This window comes from Hemiscyllium ocellatum, chromosome 32, assembly GCF_020745735.1.
Source record: "Hemiscyllium ocellatum isolate sHemOce1 chromosome 32, sHemOce1.pat.X.cur, whole genome shotgun sequence".
In the NCBI taxonomy this organism is placed as follows: Eukaryota; Metazoa; Chordata; class Chondrichthyes; order Orectolobiformes; family Hemiscylliidae; genus Hemiscyllium; species Hemiscyllium ocellatum.
The window spans coordinates 34,961,245-34,979,019 of record NC_083432.1 but is presented as its reverse complement, the minus strand read 5'-3'; the positions used below and the strand labels follow the sequence as shown (position 1 = coordinate 34,979,019).

Genomic DNA, 17,775 nt, shown 5'->3' with positions numbered 1-17,775 from the left:
TACTCATTCCAAGACTTCTAGTCCCTGACCTACTCTGAAAGGCATAGTATTTATATGGCTGATCCAGTTCTTGATCAATGGAAACTCCTGATATGTATATGGTAGAGATTTAGCAATGGTAATGTCATTCTATGTTGAAAGGCAATATGTTGCTCGTCTCATGTTAGCCCAAGACTGGATATTGTCCAGTTCTTGCTACATTTGGACACAACGCTTCAGTGTCTAACAGGTTGTGAATGGTGGTGAACATTGTGCTATTGGCAGCAAACACCCTTGCATCTGACCATATGACTAAGTGAAGGTCATTGATGAAGTAGTTGAAAATTTTTGGGCCTTGGTCAATACCCTGATGAACTCTTGCAGAGGTAACCTAGAACATGGGTAACTGACTTCCAACTAACACTTACTTTGTGCTAGGTATGAGTAGTTAGGAGTCAGTAGGTTCACAGTGGTAGAGGCAAGATAACAGAATAGCCTTTATCAATGCAAAACAATAATGGAAACTTGATTAGATCTTCAAGCTTGAGGAAGAATTTGCACTCTGACTGTATATGGTTATACAGCTTATATTAATACAAATGGGAATAATAAAGGAGGCAGAATGATATGGTTTAAGTTTGTCACAGGGTGACAAATCCATCCAATCCAAGGTCATTAAAAACATTAAGTAGTGAAGGTATTAACCCACCCTAAATCTTCAAGTTAAATTTTGTTTGAAATTCTGAATTTCCTCAGTAAACAAATACCTTCAGCCAAAAATGAATGTTAATATTCAATATCACTGGACTGGGAATGATCAAAGTTAACACACTAGAAATACCATCAGCTTCAACAAATGTACAATGAGATGTGCAAGTGTTTTAAACCTTAATGCACTAACTTCCACTTGACCAAAATTATTATAGTTTTTATCTGGTGATGAAAAAATATTTTCTGTAGGAAAAAAATACAAACATACCTCATCAATCACCATGCCTTTCCTGAAACATTCAATGATCCCTGAAAATAAATTGTGGCAGTCATTTTACAAGCATGATAAAACCTTAGTAAAAATGTTGGTCACGTTAGCCATTTAATGACAATGGCTTTCAATTGGAGGGGCTGCCATGGTTTCACAAAACTGATTTCCAGGTGTTAAGTCTTGGATCAGTGGAAGAAATGTCATTGATTCACAAAGTCATGGCTTTAACTCATGGTCTCAACTCCAGAGCTAAGCTGATAACCTAAGCTGACATACAAATGCAGAGCTAAAGGAATGCTGTACTATCAAATACTGCTGTCTTTTAGAAAGGAAGTTAAACTGAAGGATCCTGTACTTTCACAGGTAAACACAAAAGATTCGCTGGAACTATTTGAAGAGCAGGAGTTCAAGCGAGAACCTATCCTTTAAACAAGATCAACAGAACAAGTTAAGAACATAGAACATAGAAAAAATACAGTGCAGTACAGGCCCTTCGGCCCTCGATGTTGCGCCGATCCAAGCCCACCTAACCTACACTAGCCCACTATCCTCCATATGCCTATCCAATGCCCGTTTAAATGCCCATAAAGAGGGAGAGTCCACCACGGCTACTGGCAGGGCATTCCATGAATACACGACTCGCTGAGTAAAGAATCTACCCCTAACATCAGTCCTATACCTACCACCCCTTAATGTGAAGCTATGCCCCCTCGTAATATCTGACTCCATACGTGGAAAAAGGTTCTCATGGTCAACCCTATCTAAACCCCTAATCATCCTATACACCTCTACCAAGTCACTCCTAAACCTTCTTTTCTCCAATGAAAACAGCCCCAAGTGCCTCAGCCTTTCCTCATACGATCTTCCTACCATACCAGGCAATATCCTGGTAAACCTCCTCTGCACCCGTTCCAGAGCCTCCACATCCTTCCTATAGTATGGCAACCAAAACTGCACACAATACTCCAGATGCGGCCGCACCAGAGTCTTATACAACTGCAACATGACCTCAGGACTCCGGAACTCAATTCCTCTATCAATAAAAGCCAGTACGCCATATGCCTTCTTCACAGCACTATTTACCTGGGTGTCAACTTTCAGAGATCTGTGTACATGGACACCAAGGTCCCTCTGCTCATCCACACTACCAAGTATCCGACCATTAGCCCAGTAATCCATCTTCTTGTTACTCCTACCAAAGTGAATCACTTCACACTTACCTACGTTGAACTCCATTTGCCACCTTTCTGCCCAGCTCTGCAGCTTATCTATATCCCGCTGTAACCTGCCACATCCTTCCTCACTGTCAACAACTCCACCAGCTTTCGTATCATCTGCAAATTTGCTCACCCAACCTTTTAGCCCCTCCTCCAGGTCATTTATAAAAATGACAAACAGCAATGGTCCCAAAACAGATCCTTGCAGAACACCGCTGGTAACTGCACTCCAAGATGAACCTTTACCATCAACTACTGCCCTCTGTCTTCTTCCAGCCAGCCAATTCCTAATCCAAACCTCCAACTCACCCTCAAGGCCATACCTCCGTATTTTTTGCAGTAGCCTACCATGGGGAACCTGATCAAACGCCTTACTAAAATCCATATACACCACATCTACCGCTTTACCCGTGTCCACCTCCTTAGTCACCTAAGGAGGTTAACTGGTCATTTATCTCCTTGCTGCTTGTAGACATTGTTGTGCAAACATCCTATTATTTTTGAAGAATCATCACTTCTGTATTTAATTAATGGTGAAGTACTTTGGGACTTCAGTGGTGAAGGATGATCTATATACACACAAATTCTCTCACTTTCATTTGCACTTCAGTTATGAACTTTTAAACTTTCATTGAATTCAGTCGCCTAATTCATGGTAACTGGAGCCAGCAAACAAATGCAGTTGGTAATCAAATTTATGGCAGAGTTTTTGTTAAATTGTGCTTACATTGATAACTGACGACCCATCGCCTCCCTGCTATGCCCATGAAGTACTTTAGCGTTCTCTCACAAACTAGATCTGCATCTAAAATATAAATTAGTAAATAAACATAGAATTAATTTCAGAGTTTGGCTTAGGTCATAAATTAATAGTTTTCAACATAAAATTTCCAGTATATTTGTAGTTGATCTCTCTTACTTATTTTCTTCTTCGTTAGCAGGGTCACAACTTGCACTGAATTGTAACACCTTATATTTTTATTTTAAAAAAAGTAACCTTAATCAAGTTGGATCAACTAAATTTATAATCTATCAACAGCCTCAATAAGTTGCTTTTCAATATTTTGCCATATCAAATTTGGATTTTACTGGGATCCTAATAACACAGTAACTAAACAAACATTAGGAACTTGTATTTGGTACAAGTGCAACCAAAGTATTGACAGAATTGAGGTGAACACTTCAAAAACTTGATGGGATGTTTTTTCTGAAAAGATTGAATATTAATACTTGGAGAAGGTCATATCCATGCAAGAATTTCTATTAAAAGAATTATTATATTCAAAGGAAGAGAAGAAACTAGAAAAACATGGGAGTATGGTAACAGGTCAGAGTGGGAGGAGGCATGAAAGAAATATAGAACTGGCATTGACCATTTGGTGATGAATGGCCCATTTATGTGTTGCAGATTCTAAGTTACCCTACTTCAAAACATTGATCTTCTTGCTGGGATTCAATAAAATGTCCAGCCAGCAAAATAATACTATACCTGTTTTCATGATGACATGGGTTGTGCTGGATGAAAAAGTACTGTGAAACGTGGCCCCTGTTTTTCTTGCAAACATTTCAACCAACATCTGAAATCAGCAAAAATAAAAAGACCCACTTACATACAAGTAATTTTTGTTAACCACTGACTTAGTTCAGTTCTTGTATAATTAACTTTCTTTCAGTCTCATAACTGTCAAACGGATAATTCCATGGACATGGAAAGTAATTGGAAGTTATGGACTCCAAAACCCTTTCAAATATACCAAGGAGACAACCTAGACCTAACTTTTATCTTATTTAAAGGCAATGTAAGCTACTGTATTCCAGATGTAAATTGATTAGCTACACTGCTCAGCTTTAAGCAGAACACACCTCATTCTTACCCTGTAGTTAAAATACAAACAAAAAGAAAGAAGAATCGATATAACTTTAACTCTATTGCACAACAGAATATATTATTTAACTGCTCAGAGCAACTGCTCCAATATAGTAACATCCCATAAATATACCCTTGGCAAAGACAAATGTAATAAAATAGACTGTCTCACATGAAACTCTCACAGCAGACAGAACTCCCGCTTTTAGCTGCAATGCAGAGGGCAATAACAGCTTCCACATCCAATCTCAAGAGCCTAGCAACTGCTAAAAGCTTAAACCAAAATTCTGGTACTGTGGGAGCCTGACTCCACCCATTCAGGCTGCTTCTATTGTTCCACGCTTAAAAAAAAACCCAAGTCCACAACAAGCTGTTTATTTTATTGGCTTGGAGCAGACTACCCGGTGGCTCTGTCTCAGTCCCTCTTAAAAAAAAAATGAAAGGATAAAACACAACTCTTAAAGCCATAGTATCATCACAAGGTTGCTTTCTGAAGAAATGCACATGAACTGTCTGGTCCACACTTATAAAAACATCAGGCTGGGGCAATAAGACAATGAAATTGTAGAAACAAACTACCCTATGAAATATCAAAGTTCCAGGATCTTTATTGAACAAAAATCTCATTTTGTTTCAACAATTTAGGGTGGCTAGGTGGTTCGCACTGCTGCCTCACAGCACCAGGGATTCTACCTTTGGGTGACTGGCTGTACAAACTCCACAGATTCTCCCTGTGACTGTGTGGGTTTCCTCCTGGTGCTTTAGCTTCCTCCCACAGGCCAAAGATATGCCGGTTCGATGGATTGGCCATGCTAAATTGTCCATAGTGTTCAGAGATGTGTAGGTTACCTGGATTAGCCATTACATTAGGATCACTTGGACAGGGTAAGGGAATGAGTCTGGGTGGGATGCTCTTTGGAGAGTCAGTGTGGACTTATTGGGCCGAATTTCCTGTACCCAGACAGTAGGGATGCTATAAACACACGGGAACTGAGATCTCTTGGCAAACTGACAGCGAAGAAAGTGCTGAGTCATAAGTTCTAGGGAAGAATCAAAAGAAATTATTTGTGGCAGTTGTGGTTATGTTTTATTTTGGTATGCCGGCAGCAAAAGGTGGCACAGCTTGTAAATAATTGCATCTCATTGTTAACTGGAATACTCTGTCAATGCCATCTCTTTGTCAGCAGCAATATTAGCATACAGAACGGAGTATGCAATGTCATGGATGCTGGGTTTTAATATTTTAGTTCTTTGAGATTACAGCCACATTCAATGGTTGAATATGTCATTCACAGAAACACTAGTTCTTTACCTATTTTGGCTTCAGGATTAGTTTCATAGCTTCACTGCTTTCTTGTCCACAGCAAAGATGTCAGCATTTGTTCAGACATGAAAGTATATGACAGCTCAAGAATTAATGAATTCCTATTATAGTTGCCTTCAAGTTCTAGCATCATGAGCATGCTTGGTACAACAGTAGAAATATAGAACTTGTCTTCATTTAAGCTATGTGTCCTCAGACTCAGATGTTGTCTTCAACATAAATGAACTTCTGAAGTTCACTCCAAGAACATGCAATGCAAAGTAACATACTTTTCTGCAATAATATTAAATTCCAGTAAGTTATGGGTCATCAAAACAGCTAAACACTTCTCTGGTGTTTGGAGAATGTCATATTCATACAAGTACTGGCATGGAAACCATTCTTTGCGGTAGACTTGTTCTGCAAGTAGCTGATGTTTTTCAAACGTGAACTGAATAAAGGCTTTCTTCCAATGTTAAGGAGTGAGATGCTTCTGTAGTTATTGCAGTCTCCTCTCTTGTTTTTGTGTCATGTGATGATTTTGCATCAGACCCAGTTTGTGGAATAAAGCCTATTTTCCAACAGAGAATGTAAAAGGTCACAAAGGTGTGGTACTAGAGGGGAATTTGTGCTCAAACAGTTTGTCTGATAATCTATCCTTGCCTAGTGTCTGCATGATCAGCAGACTCTGGCCTCTTGAAGTCCATATCAAGGGTTTTCCATTTAACTCATCCATGACAGGAGACAGCACATCGAAATACCTTAATTCACTGGGGCAGACTTCACTAACCATCAACTTCGGGGAACAACTTTGATGACTGTAGGACTAAGTGACCTCTTGATCATTTCAACATTGCTCAAGGATTTTCATTATCACTGAGAAGTGATTTCTTGACATACATTGGTCCAATATTTATTTGCACAGCACCTCTATCTTTTGTACAGCTGTCTTTGTTTGTTGAGGTCCATAAGAAACTATAGAAGGTTGTGTGCACAGTCCAAACCGTCACAGAAGCCAACCTCACATCCACAGACTCCATTTACACTTCCCACTGCTGTGGAAAGGCTGCCAACAAATCAAAGACTCCTCCGACCTCAGGCAGAAGATGCAGAAGCTTACACACACATATTCAAGAACAGCTTTTTCCATACTGTTGTTAGTCTGATGAATGGACTCCATAACTTCAAATAGTTTTGATCTCGTTAATGCTGATCTTGCTTTGCGCACCTCATGTGCAGTTGTAACCTGTATGCCTTGTTCTGTCTAAGCACCCTTTGATTTGTATGTCCTTGCTTGCTATGATCTGCTTGTACTGTTCACAAAATAAAGGTTTCACTGTACTTCGGTACATGTGACTAAAATAAATCAAATCAAATCAAATCAAATCAAAACACTGAAGCTCCTCACTCTCATCTCCTTTCTCCATAACATCATGTACTGCAGTGAACAACTTGATGGTTCCACTTCTTACAGTTTCAGTGTGAAGATTAGAGTGCAGTAGGACAGTCTTAGCCCTTCAGCATGCCTGCCAGATATAGAAGGATTCTGTCTGCACAGATGGCAAGCTGTACAATTTAGGAAGACTGAAAGCTAAGACAAAAACTTATTCTGACCTGATCAGGAAAAACCTCTTCACTCACAATACCCACAATATCAGCCACATGAAAACTCAACCTCATGCCCATAACTTATTCTGTCCAACTGTAAACATAAAAAGAGCTGTGGTCATGGAACAAGATGATATATCACTACCCTGACCACACTAAATAACTGAAAGTGTTTAGCAAATTCTGTTGCTTTGGCTGCAGAGACAATCTGTCCTTTGGAGCAGAACAATGCACGAACAGAGGTATGCACAATACTAGAGAGAACAGTTCCATCTTTGCTGTTTTAGGAAATGCACAGAAGATAATATCAAACTCACCCTTAGGATCAAAATAATGGTTTGTAAGGCACATGTTTTGGTACCTTGGGTATGGCTACGAAATATGAATGACTTACTGCCAAAAAAAAAGGGAAGTTCAATAATGTCTATCTTCAATGGCTGCATCCTGCCAGGTCAAAATCACAAATCACTCTCAGGAATAGCCAGCACTCGGAGGCAGTTTCTTGGCTTGGACACCTCTACAGAATGGGAGACTGTCATATATCCAAAGAACTGCTGCATAATGAGGTAACTGGAGCCAGATGAGGAAACACAAAGCTTTTCTTCAATAATGCTTGCACAAATGACTTGGAGACTCTAAAATATCAACTATATCTCAGTCTAATGTCTGTTCTCCTATTAATACAATCTAGCTGATAACCAACACAGACACCTCCAAATCATTGTTGATAACTGACACTGTGTCTGTCAATAGTTTTCTTGACAGTAAATTTCTCTTCCTTCAGCAGATGTGCTCTCAGGACTGGATTTCTTATGACTAAGTCAACCCTATCTCCGCTGAGATGGTATTTCAATTGTCTAAATTTACAAGTACCAGCTAGATGCCCAGCACACTTTATATACTGATCAATATTTTCCTCTTACCCTTGAATTCTCATGTTGAGCACATACCATTTTAAAATAACTTAAGAAGTGAGTTCAAAATGTGTCTTAAGGGGTTTCAAAATTTGTCCAACCTGACTTTGTGCTCTTCAGTGAGATCTAGGATGCAGTATAGCTTTTAGCACTCTTTCCCCAGAAATAATCTCACTATTGTTTCTCTTACTCGTTCAGGCTTCCTGAAACACTTTGTTGTTACTATTACATAATTTTGCCATTAAGACTGGAAAAAGTTCCAAATCAATCTCGTATCATCATTCATTCCACAGCATCAAGAACTTGAAAATTCACAATCATTTTCACTCAGCATTTCAAATCTATAGCATTCTGTCATAATTCTTTGATATTGTTAAAGAGTCATGGAGATCTACAACACCGAAAAAGGCCATTTGGCCTATAGTGTCTGCACCAATCAAAAACAACCACCAAGCTATTCTAATCCCACTTTCCAGCATTTGACCCACAGACTTTGTAATGCTTTGACATCACAACTACATATCTAAGTACTTAAATGTTACATGGGTTTCTGCCTCTAACACCTTATAGGCAGTGAGTTCAAGATACCTGAAACAAAAATCGAAACTGCTGGAAAATCTCAGCAGGTCTGGCAGCATCTGTGGAGATAAATTAGAGTTACCATTTCGCGTTGAGTGACTCTTCACAGAACAGAGTTCAAGATGCCCACTACTCTCTGGGTCAAAAAGATTTTCCTCACATCTCCTCTCAACATCTGTTTCTCAAAATGAAGAACTGTAACCAGGGGTGTTCCAAGGATCTGTGTTGGGACTACTGTTGTTTGATATCCATAAATGATTGGAAGGAAGGTATAGGTGGTCAGATGACAATAAGGTTGGTGGAGTAGCAGATCGTGAAGGGGATGTCAGAGATTGCAGCAAAATGTAGATAGATTGGAGAGCTGGGCAGAGAAATGGCAGATGGATTTCAATTCGGGCAAATGTGAGGTGATGCATTTTGGAAGATCCAATTCCAGAGTGAACCATATGGAGTGTAGAACTCAGTTACTAGGGGTCATGAGTTCAAGGTGAGAGGGGAAAAGTTTATGGGAGATAGGCGTGAAAAGTTCTTTACAGAGGTTGGTTGGTTTCTGGAACGTGTTACCAGTGGAAGTGGTTAGGGTTTAAGATGTATCAAGACAGATACACAAATGGAAAGGCCTTAGGGAAAATCATTGAACAGAAAGATCTGGGTGTTGAGATCTATTGTATCCTGAAAGTGGCAACACCGGTCAAGAGAGTGGTCAGAAAGGCATGCTTTCCTTCATCAGATGTTCACTGAATACAAGAGTTGGCAGATCACGTTATAGTTGTATACAATTTTGGTTCGGCCACATTTGGAACACTGCATACAGTTCTGGTCGCCACATGACCAGAAGGATGTGGAAGCTTTGAAGAGGGTGCAGAGATAGTTCACCAGGATGTTGCTTGGTATGGAAGGCACTAGCTATGAAGAGAGGTTGAGTAGATCAGGATTATTTTCATTAGAAAGACAGAGGTTGAGGGTGGACCTGACTGAGGTCAACAAAACCATGAGAGGTATAGATAGGGTGGATAGTAAGAAGTTTTTTCTCCAGAGTGGGGCTCAGTTACTGGGCGACTCAGTTACTAGGGGCCATGGGTTCAAGGTAAGAGGGAAAAAGTTTCAGGGAGATATGCGTTAAAAGTTCTTCACAGAGGTTGGTGGGTGCCTGGAATGCGTTACCAGCAGAAGTGTTCAGGGTGGGCACAATAACGTCATTTAAGACGAATCTAGACAGATACATGAATGGGCAGGCAGCAGAGGGATATTAGAAAATAGGTGACAGGTTTAGATAGAGGACCTGGATCAGCACAGGCTTGGAGGGCTGAAGGGCATGTTCCTGTGCTATACATTTTCTTTGTTTGATCACATCTGAGACAGAAAAATAGTAACATTGGTTGGTGGAGAGCACCACCAGCATGGCCAGTAATTACAGCAGCTTAGGAGATATCAATGCCAAACCCAATAACAACCCACAATTATACCTGGTGTAGCATTTATGGCATAACCTGCCTTTCAAAGATTCATCACTTCAGTAATCAGCAAAGGTGCATAAGAAGGCATTCCATCTGGAATGTATTTGTTCACCGAGCGTCCATCATCTTTTATAGAGAGAAGGGCACTAGCCAGTGAACTACCTCTGAACTCAATTATTTTAACAGGCAATTCTGCAATCTCCAATGATTAGGTTCAGTAATTTCTCATTGTGGGGCAATACACCAGAAATTCTGATCAACAGTCAAAAAAATTAATTGGGAGTATATAAGATAAAAAAACCCCAAAAATTAATAATTTAAAAAACATTAGCTCTGCTAAATGGTGCTCAATGTTTACATCTGAAGAGAATTGATTGCTCATTTGCTTCTAAAAACATGAAAATTAACACAGCTTCAACTTACATTTTCATTTTTGTTCAGCCCAGAGGCTACTAAGGACATTTTACTTTGAACTGTTACAAGTGAGTTCTTGGTCGTGTTTGAAGTTTTATTGAAAACAGGAGATGAAGTTGGTGAAGATGTACTTTGTTCGGAACTTTGCATCGTTGTCTTTCTGTTAGTGTTCTCATTTTCAGGCTGTAATGTACTTGCATTGCCAGCTACATTCTCTGTAGGGTGGCTTTCTTCTATGAGAGACAAAATAGAAAAACTACTTTTTGATGCCAAAACATAATCCCTTTTCGGGTGTAGGTTTGCTTGCTAAGCTGTAGGTTTGATATCCAGACGTTTCATTACCTGGCTTGGTAACATCATCAGTGGCGACCTCCAAGAGAAGCGAAGCTGTTGTCTCCTGCTTTCTATTTATATCTTAGACATGTATATTTATAAATAGAAAGCAGGAGACAACAGCTTCGCTTCTCTTGGAGGTCGCCACTGATGTTACCTAGCCAGGTAATGAAACGTCTGGATATCAAACCTACAGCTCAGCGAGCAAACCTACACCCTAAACCTCAACCTGAGCTATAAACCTTCACAAACCTTGCAATAATCCCTTTTCCTGCACTAATTTGTAACCAGTCTTTCAGCAGTTCCTCGATATCAACAAATTAGCAACTTGTCCAATATTACATGTTGTAGAACCCAGACAATTTTGAAAAGCATTAGCAATCTTTGCTAATACAATTATGACATTTGAAAGATTTTTGCAATTGAAGTCTCTCTTTAAAGGCAAAATGAAAGGGTCATTGGACCAATTCTTTAAGACTGCTTGATAGATAGCAAGTCTGGGTGCTTTGATTGCTAAAGTGGCCCAGACTGATTTGTTGGTAAAGAGGTGCAAAGTCCTGGAGATAATGGCAGCAGTATGTGTACTAGCAGTTGTTAGACTGAGTCTCCAATATTCGTGAACAGTGTTGAAAACATCAGATTATCAACCAGTGTACTTCAAATGCTCCAGGATAGAAGAGATTTGGACGCATAAGGATAACAAATCGGCATTTACAGGCTGGATTCGAGGTCCAGATGATTGATGCTACCACAGAAATGGGCTTTCAAAATGTGGAAAGGTTTTTAAGAAATCCCTGCAAACTTAGACCTAATTAATCTGTCTGCCAGAATGTGGGTCAGGGAGAAATATAGGCAAGATGGTTCACCATGCAGGAAACCAGGTACATGATTCAAACTGTTCCTCATCCCTTGGGGATGCTTACACCTGTAGCAGTGGGAAATGTCACTAAAATATTTGCAAACCACAGTAACAGTACATTCAAATACCCGAAGTTTCCTCAAGAAATTCTGCAGTTATAGCTCTTGATAACTGTCTTGTAAAACTCTTCGAGTGATGTTGCACACTGGCTTTTTGCTACAATAGGTCGCATAAGTGTAAATAGTCCATATTAGACCCCAAATAAAAAAAAGGGTAGAAAAAAACAAAGTGTCATTCTAGGTTAACCTCTGGGAAATTGAGAATAAACTATCAATTCTTCTTTTGCTCAACCTCCACATGTAAACAAGAGGGAATAACCAAATTCCTGCAAAATCATTAACTGTTACAAACTCAGCTGGGTGGAACTCTTCAGGACAAACACACTTAAGAATCAGGCGCATTATATCAAGACAATAATACTAAGCTTGCAGACTATGGCACGCTAGTTTTCTCCATTCTAAGGCAGATCTTTGTGCATTACACTAATTGTGTTAAATTTCTGCAGTACCTTTAAAGCAGAGAAAACATATTGATAGGGTCCCGCCACCAAACTCTAATGCAAACACTTGTGGATATTTTGACTGTTTGTTTTCCTTGACATGAGAAATACCTTCGCAATTTGGGTTTACGTGCACCTTTGTCTTCTCTTTCTTCTGTGCTGCATTTGGAGAATCGATCATTTCATCTTTAGATCCAGCTTTAGCTTGGAATTGGTTCAGCAAGTCATTCACTGCCTGAAGTTTCTCTGGTATTTGTTTAAATTCCAAACCCCCAAGCGACTTTGGGCTGGCAAAGAACAGAAGCAGCAATTTAAAATCATCTTGTTATAAGCACAACAATCGTCAATACCATTTACAATTCCTCAGACACAGAAGTACATCACAACCACATGCAGCTGAATCAGATTTTAATTAGCAGAGATCTGTGACAGCAAACTCAACACATAACAAGATTCAGAAACAACCTTGAACTGAAAAACATTCAATAGCCATTAAATGAAATATCGTGTGCAGTTTTTCTAGCTTAAAAAAGTGATGGAGAAACCAAAGGATCCCAACACTCTCCAAGTTTTTCACATCTTTACAAAAAAAACAGTAACATCATATACTTTAAAATATTCTGAGAAATTATAGGTTATCATGAAATATATGAAATCTGTAGCACTGAACTTTTGCGTTATTGGTTTTTCAAAATAGTCATCATTTGTGTCATTCTATAACTTTATTTTTGTTGTACGAGCATTTTGTTTAGGATAAACTCTGCAGTTCAAAAGATACGAAGAACTGTTATGAAGATTACTGAAGGTTTATCAAGCTTGTAGAATTTGTTTATGATCAGCCTGGTCTTGAAAGCTGTTTCTGACCTTTTGCCAGAGTTCTATTTAACTTGCTGATTGAAAATTTGAGAGTTGGCCATTTTTTCCCATCATCCAATGTTAAATGTTCCCCACAATACCACAGGACAACTTCACACTTGGGCAGAATGGTGACAAGTAATACTCATACAACCCAAGAATGTGCCCATCACCTTCAGATGGTGACCAGCTTGTTGCTAAACTGAACTTTTAAAAAACAGCAATAATTTAGGTTATGCAGTCTGAGGGGAGAAAAAAGAACAAGGGTTCATACTGTGAACATATTCAGAGTCTGCATGTTGTACTTTTAGTCAGGAAATGTATGCAGATTTAAAACACGCATATTATCATTTGGGTTTGTAAAAGTAATATTTTACCATTCAGACTCCTCTTTGTCCTCATGCATAAAGGTTACACTTGTATTTAGGGCTTCAGCAACTGGAAGACATGTTGATCTGCTTTGCAAGTTTTCCGTGTGCCCCTGATGAAAGCCAGCACTCACTGTTAACATAGAGAAGAAGGGGTTTTTAAATTATATTTATTTATTCTTACACAAAGTTACAACATAGAAGCAACCTATGCAACTCAGCCAGTTTGCATCCAGATCTGTAAAGTTTTAAACAAATGTCAGAATTTCATTTGTGCTTCTGAAGTTCCACCCAGGGCCAATTATGCTCCACTGTAATGATTATAAAGAATCAATCAGCATAAATAATTCAAAACTCCACCCAGTAGATTATGAAGGTTTGACTAACTGATCAACATTAACCTGTTGCTACCTGTAATATTTAAGAATTTGCAGCGCCCACCATCAGATGAAGTACCATTTTCCAATGAAGATGTTTCATTGTCCTTGATTGAGGTGAATGGTTCAAGAGCCACGCAAAAACCGTCAAGGGAGAAAACAAAGTTATAAGAGGGTCTGAATCCTCCGAGAAAGGTACACAGCTTTTTTAAAAAAAGCATAGATCTCACTATGAAAGTGCAAGAAGCCAACAACTTACAGAAAGTCATTTACCACAGTGAAGTAGTGTCTCATTATACAGAAACACTGAAAATCAATGGAAAAATATAACCTTCAAAATTAAATAAGAATTTCAGAATTCAAGGAGAGGACAGGGAAAGGATGGAAGTAGTGGTGGAAGCATTGAGTAAACTCAGAATCACAACCTGAATAATCCATGTATTGTAAAGTAGCTTTGATTGACAGTATGCTGAATTGTTCCTGATTTTTCACTGGGGAAATATTTAGGGTCTTCAGTTTAAAGTGATGGGCTGTAACCAGAAACCCTTGATTTTCAAAACTCTGGATGAAAACACAAATCATGTGTCATATCACAGACGTAATCAGTACAAGACTGCACTACTTTTTCAGTCTTGCGGTAATAACTTGAAGTAAAAACTGTCAGTTGTGAAATGCCTTTGGAGTTAAGAACTTGAGACTGTGATGGAATAGCATTTTGCAAACAGTTTAAGATCTCGTGTTAAACAGTCGTACATGTTTTTGATTAAAACAAATGGAATTCTTATGGACTGCACATATGTAGTCACCCACTTGATTGTAAGTAGTGAAGTCAAAAGTCACATCCAATATCACAAGTTCAGCTGCTAGTATGTGCATGTAATAGTTTCACTAACGCCAGATGGAATTCAATTGAAATTCTTAAAATGTCAATAATATCATTTGTTTGGTTTCTGCAGCAAATTTACAACAAAAAAAAACTTAGAGAACCTTTTAAGAACAGAAAGGCGCTAACGCAGATTAACTTCTCAACTGAATAAAAGTCAGAGCAGATTGCAAAAATTGAAATGTGAATTTTTTTTTAGGAAAAATGCGCATGAAAATCACCATTTAAAAACAAAGTGCAGATGTGAAATGATTGCAGATGTGATTTTCAGAACATGCTGAACTGAGCTGATTCAATCTTCCAAGTGCGATTGGAGAAGTCTCAGTGCTCCAAAAATTAAACAAGTCATTAAGGGTACTTGCTTCTGATCAATGTCATGCACCCCTGCTTTAATTCAGATAGTGCTCCCTCAGGCAAGGACAGGAAATGCTTAGATGGGATGCCCCAGGAATTCAATACATGTAAAGATTCAGTGAGAAATTTGCACACAAATAACATTTAGCCACAGAACCACATTCTCCAAGCACTTAGCATCCTAAGTGAAAAGAACAGAAGAGGGAAAAAAAAAGACAAAGTATATTCACAGCAATAATAGATTAGCTTTTGGTGCTCTCAATATAAATCAATGCAAGCGCTTTTGCAGCATAGGTCAGTAAAAGGGTGTTTGGGGCAAGCAATTTGATCCCATCTCGTTTTAAACACTCTTCTGAAAATTTTCTTTCATGTGAATAATATCGCTGTTGAAGTGAGATTTAATTTCAAAGTTATTTCCTTAAATTTATTCCAAATAATGTGCATGTTAAATCTTTCCAGGAATTTCATACTAAAAGAAAATAGTGAGCTTGAAAATTTGATTAGAATCTTCAGTATTAAAACGAGATGAGGTCCAGAGCAATTTAATTTTTAAACTGGCTGATTCTATTCTGGGTTCAGTTCTGCAGAGTCAGCAACAGTTCTTATTAAAACGAGTGGAAACTGACAGTGAAAAGTTGCAGCTTATCTAAAGGGTAGTTTGACTAAATTTTAATTATAGACTTTAATTACAGGTTTAAATTGTATTTTACGGAGAAAGATTGCAATTAAACCAGTTTGCAAATTTAACAAAATGATGCTTCATTGTATCCTGTTCTCTCTTCTACCATCACACACATGACTGCTCCTGTTCTGAAGCAATTATGCAACTGTTGGAAAAAAATAGACTGCAAATTCACATCATGTATGAACTATGACATGATTGGCCAACTATGTTAGTTTCCAATCAGAGATGAAAAGTTAGATTTCAAATTAAACACTAACCAACATGTAATATGAACAAAGTTTAATTCACATCACACAAGCCTCCCATCTTGTGTAAGAAAAGTGTTTCCAAAATTGCTTTGTCATGTAATAACTTCCAGGTGCTTCCCTCAGCTTGAGTCGTTTACAAATTCACGACTTCTGACGATTATTCTCCCATGTCTCCATTTCAGTGAAATCCTTAAGTGACGGTGATATGTCTCTCCCTGGTAACTGGCTCTCGCAGTTCACAAAGTTCATCAGCCTCTTTTCTTTGCTGACCATATCAAAATTGCTGTTGATCATATAATTTGATTTGCAGGGAAGCCTGGAATTGGATCTCAAAAACTGATTTCCTCTACATCTTTCCCCATGACAACTTGAATCACATGGATGTCACATCCAAACAGAAATGCCGGAGCGGTCAATTCTCTTTTCACCTTGGAATTAAATGGACTTCTTAAAGCACAATTGTTTATAATGTGATATTCTAATGTTAACTGCTCATTTTCACTCTAAGATATTGCAAAATCACCTAGATTTACTGTTAGATAGACCATAGAACAGGTCACATCACCTCTTCTGATTTGCCTTAAAAGGCACAGCTCCAAAAAATTTTGAAAACCTAATTTACAACAATCCAATTAAAGTATTGCATTTTCCTCTGTTAATATTCATGCTAAGAGACAGAGAAAGTATTTGCACAAAAACAACGGAATAAATCTCACCTCCAGATTTTGTAACTTCATGATTCATGAACTTTACATTTTGAAAAACAAATGAACTACCTGCATTCCCATCATGTTCAGCTAACTCTGGACAGCCTTCTAAGTGGTTCATTGACAGCAAGTGCTCAGAGTCTTGGCTTCCATGTTCATCCAGGACTGCCTCAAGCACAGCCATTTCACGTTCAAGTTTCTTGATGTTATCTTGTATTGCACGTCTTTGCTTGGAATGTAAAACAAGAAGTCTCCAGTTGAAATAAAACTTGTTTCAAAAAATAACAATGTTGTTTAAATGTAGCTTGTTATTTTCAAAATATTTTCAACAACTCAACTTCTACTCAATTATAATGGTAAAAGACACTTAGTTCTGATCTTTACAGCTCCAAATTTATACGGAGGATTTTTAATCATTATGCAATACTGATGACTGACCTCATTAAAAAAAAAAGGGTTTCTTGCCTAAAAATCAACTAATTTCTTTTAAGTACTGGATTTAGATGATAAATGCACACTACAAGCTAAGGCTACTTGCTGCACCAGACCCACTTTCAACTGACTAGGCAAAAATTACACCATTATGATTTTGACCCTACTTAATGTCACAAGGTAGGCTGATAACTGCAGACAAAATTTGAAAGATAGGGCTCTGAGAAACCTGGAGCTAACCCTTATGGTAACTGAGCAATAACACTTGGACATTGATTTATGTGATGCTATTTAATCCTGACCAGTACATTGCTGGTCCAAAGTGGTACAGTAACCATCATATTCTAAAATATTATTATATCATCTTATTTCAACTTTGCTGTTACCCAACAATTTAAAAATGTAAGAGGAACATGACAGTTTTCAAATAACAGGTCAATTCTACAGATCAGTCTTGTGGGAAAATATTGCCACAAATCTCAAGTCTTGTACTTTGTAAAAAAAAATTAATTCTCTGCAATAAGATTTTTCTCACGGCACATTTCAACCTTTTATTTTGATATCAATTTATAACATTATATTTTACCTGTGTGGTTAGAATCTCACTCTCTGGAGAGGAGTCATCCGTATGGCTGGCTTCACTACCATTACCAGGTATGTTCTGACCTTCTGTTGGCAAACATTGTTGAGAAACCAAGATTATTACAATCTGCGCCTTCAAACTAATACTTATGTGTGGAAAAGGAGATCAATTAATCAAATACTCCCGTCCTGAGCAATAGTTCCCAAGTGTTT

General features: G+C 38.2%; 1 protein-coding gene across 4 annotated transcripts in view; it reads right to left on the bottom strand.

Moving 5' to 3' along the window:
- The window catches only part of LOC132830933 (breast cancer type 1 susceptibility protein homolog), an 87,540-nt gene that overhangs the window by 20,647 nt on the left and 49,118 nt on the right, over positions 1-17,775 (bottom strand). For all 4 annotated transcript variants that reach the window (XM_060848891.1, XM_060848894.1, XM_060848892.1 and 1 more), the window contains 8 exons: positions 17,567-17,649; positions 16,618-16,777; positions 13,304-13,427; positions 12,183-12,358; positions 10,330-10,553; positions 3,668-3,755; positions 2,906-2,983; positions 959-999 (listed from right to left, as the gene is read on the bottom strand). In XM_060848891.1, the coding sequence (XP_060704874.1) occupies positions 959-999; positions 2,906-2,983; positions 3,668-3,755; positions 10,330-10,553; positions 12,183-12,358; positions 13,304-13,427; positions 16,618-16,777; positions 17,567-17,649 (974 nt within the window). The remainder of the gene's footprint in view (positions 1-958; positions 1,000-2,905; positions 2,984-3,667; positions 3,756-10,329; positions 10,554-12,182; positions 12,359-13,303; positions 13,428-16,617; positions 16,778-17,566; positions 17,650-17,775) is intronic.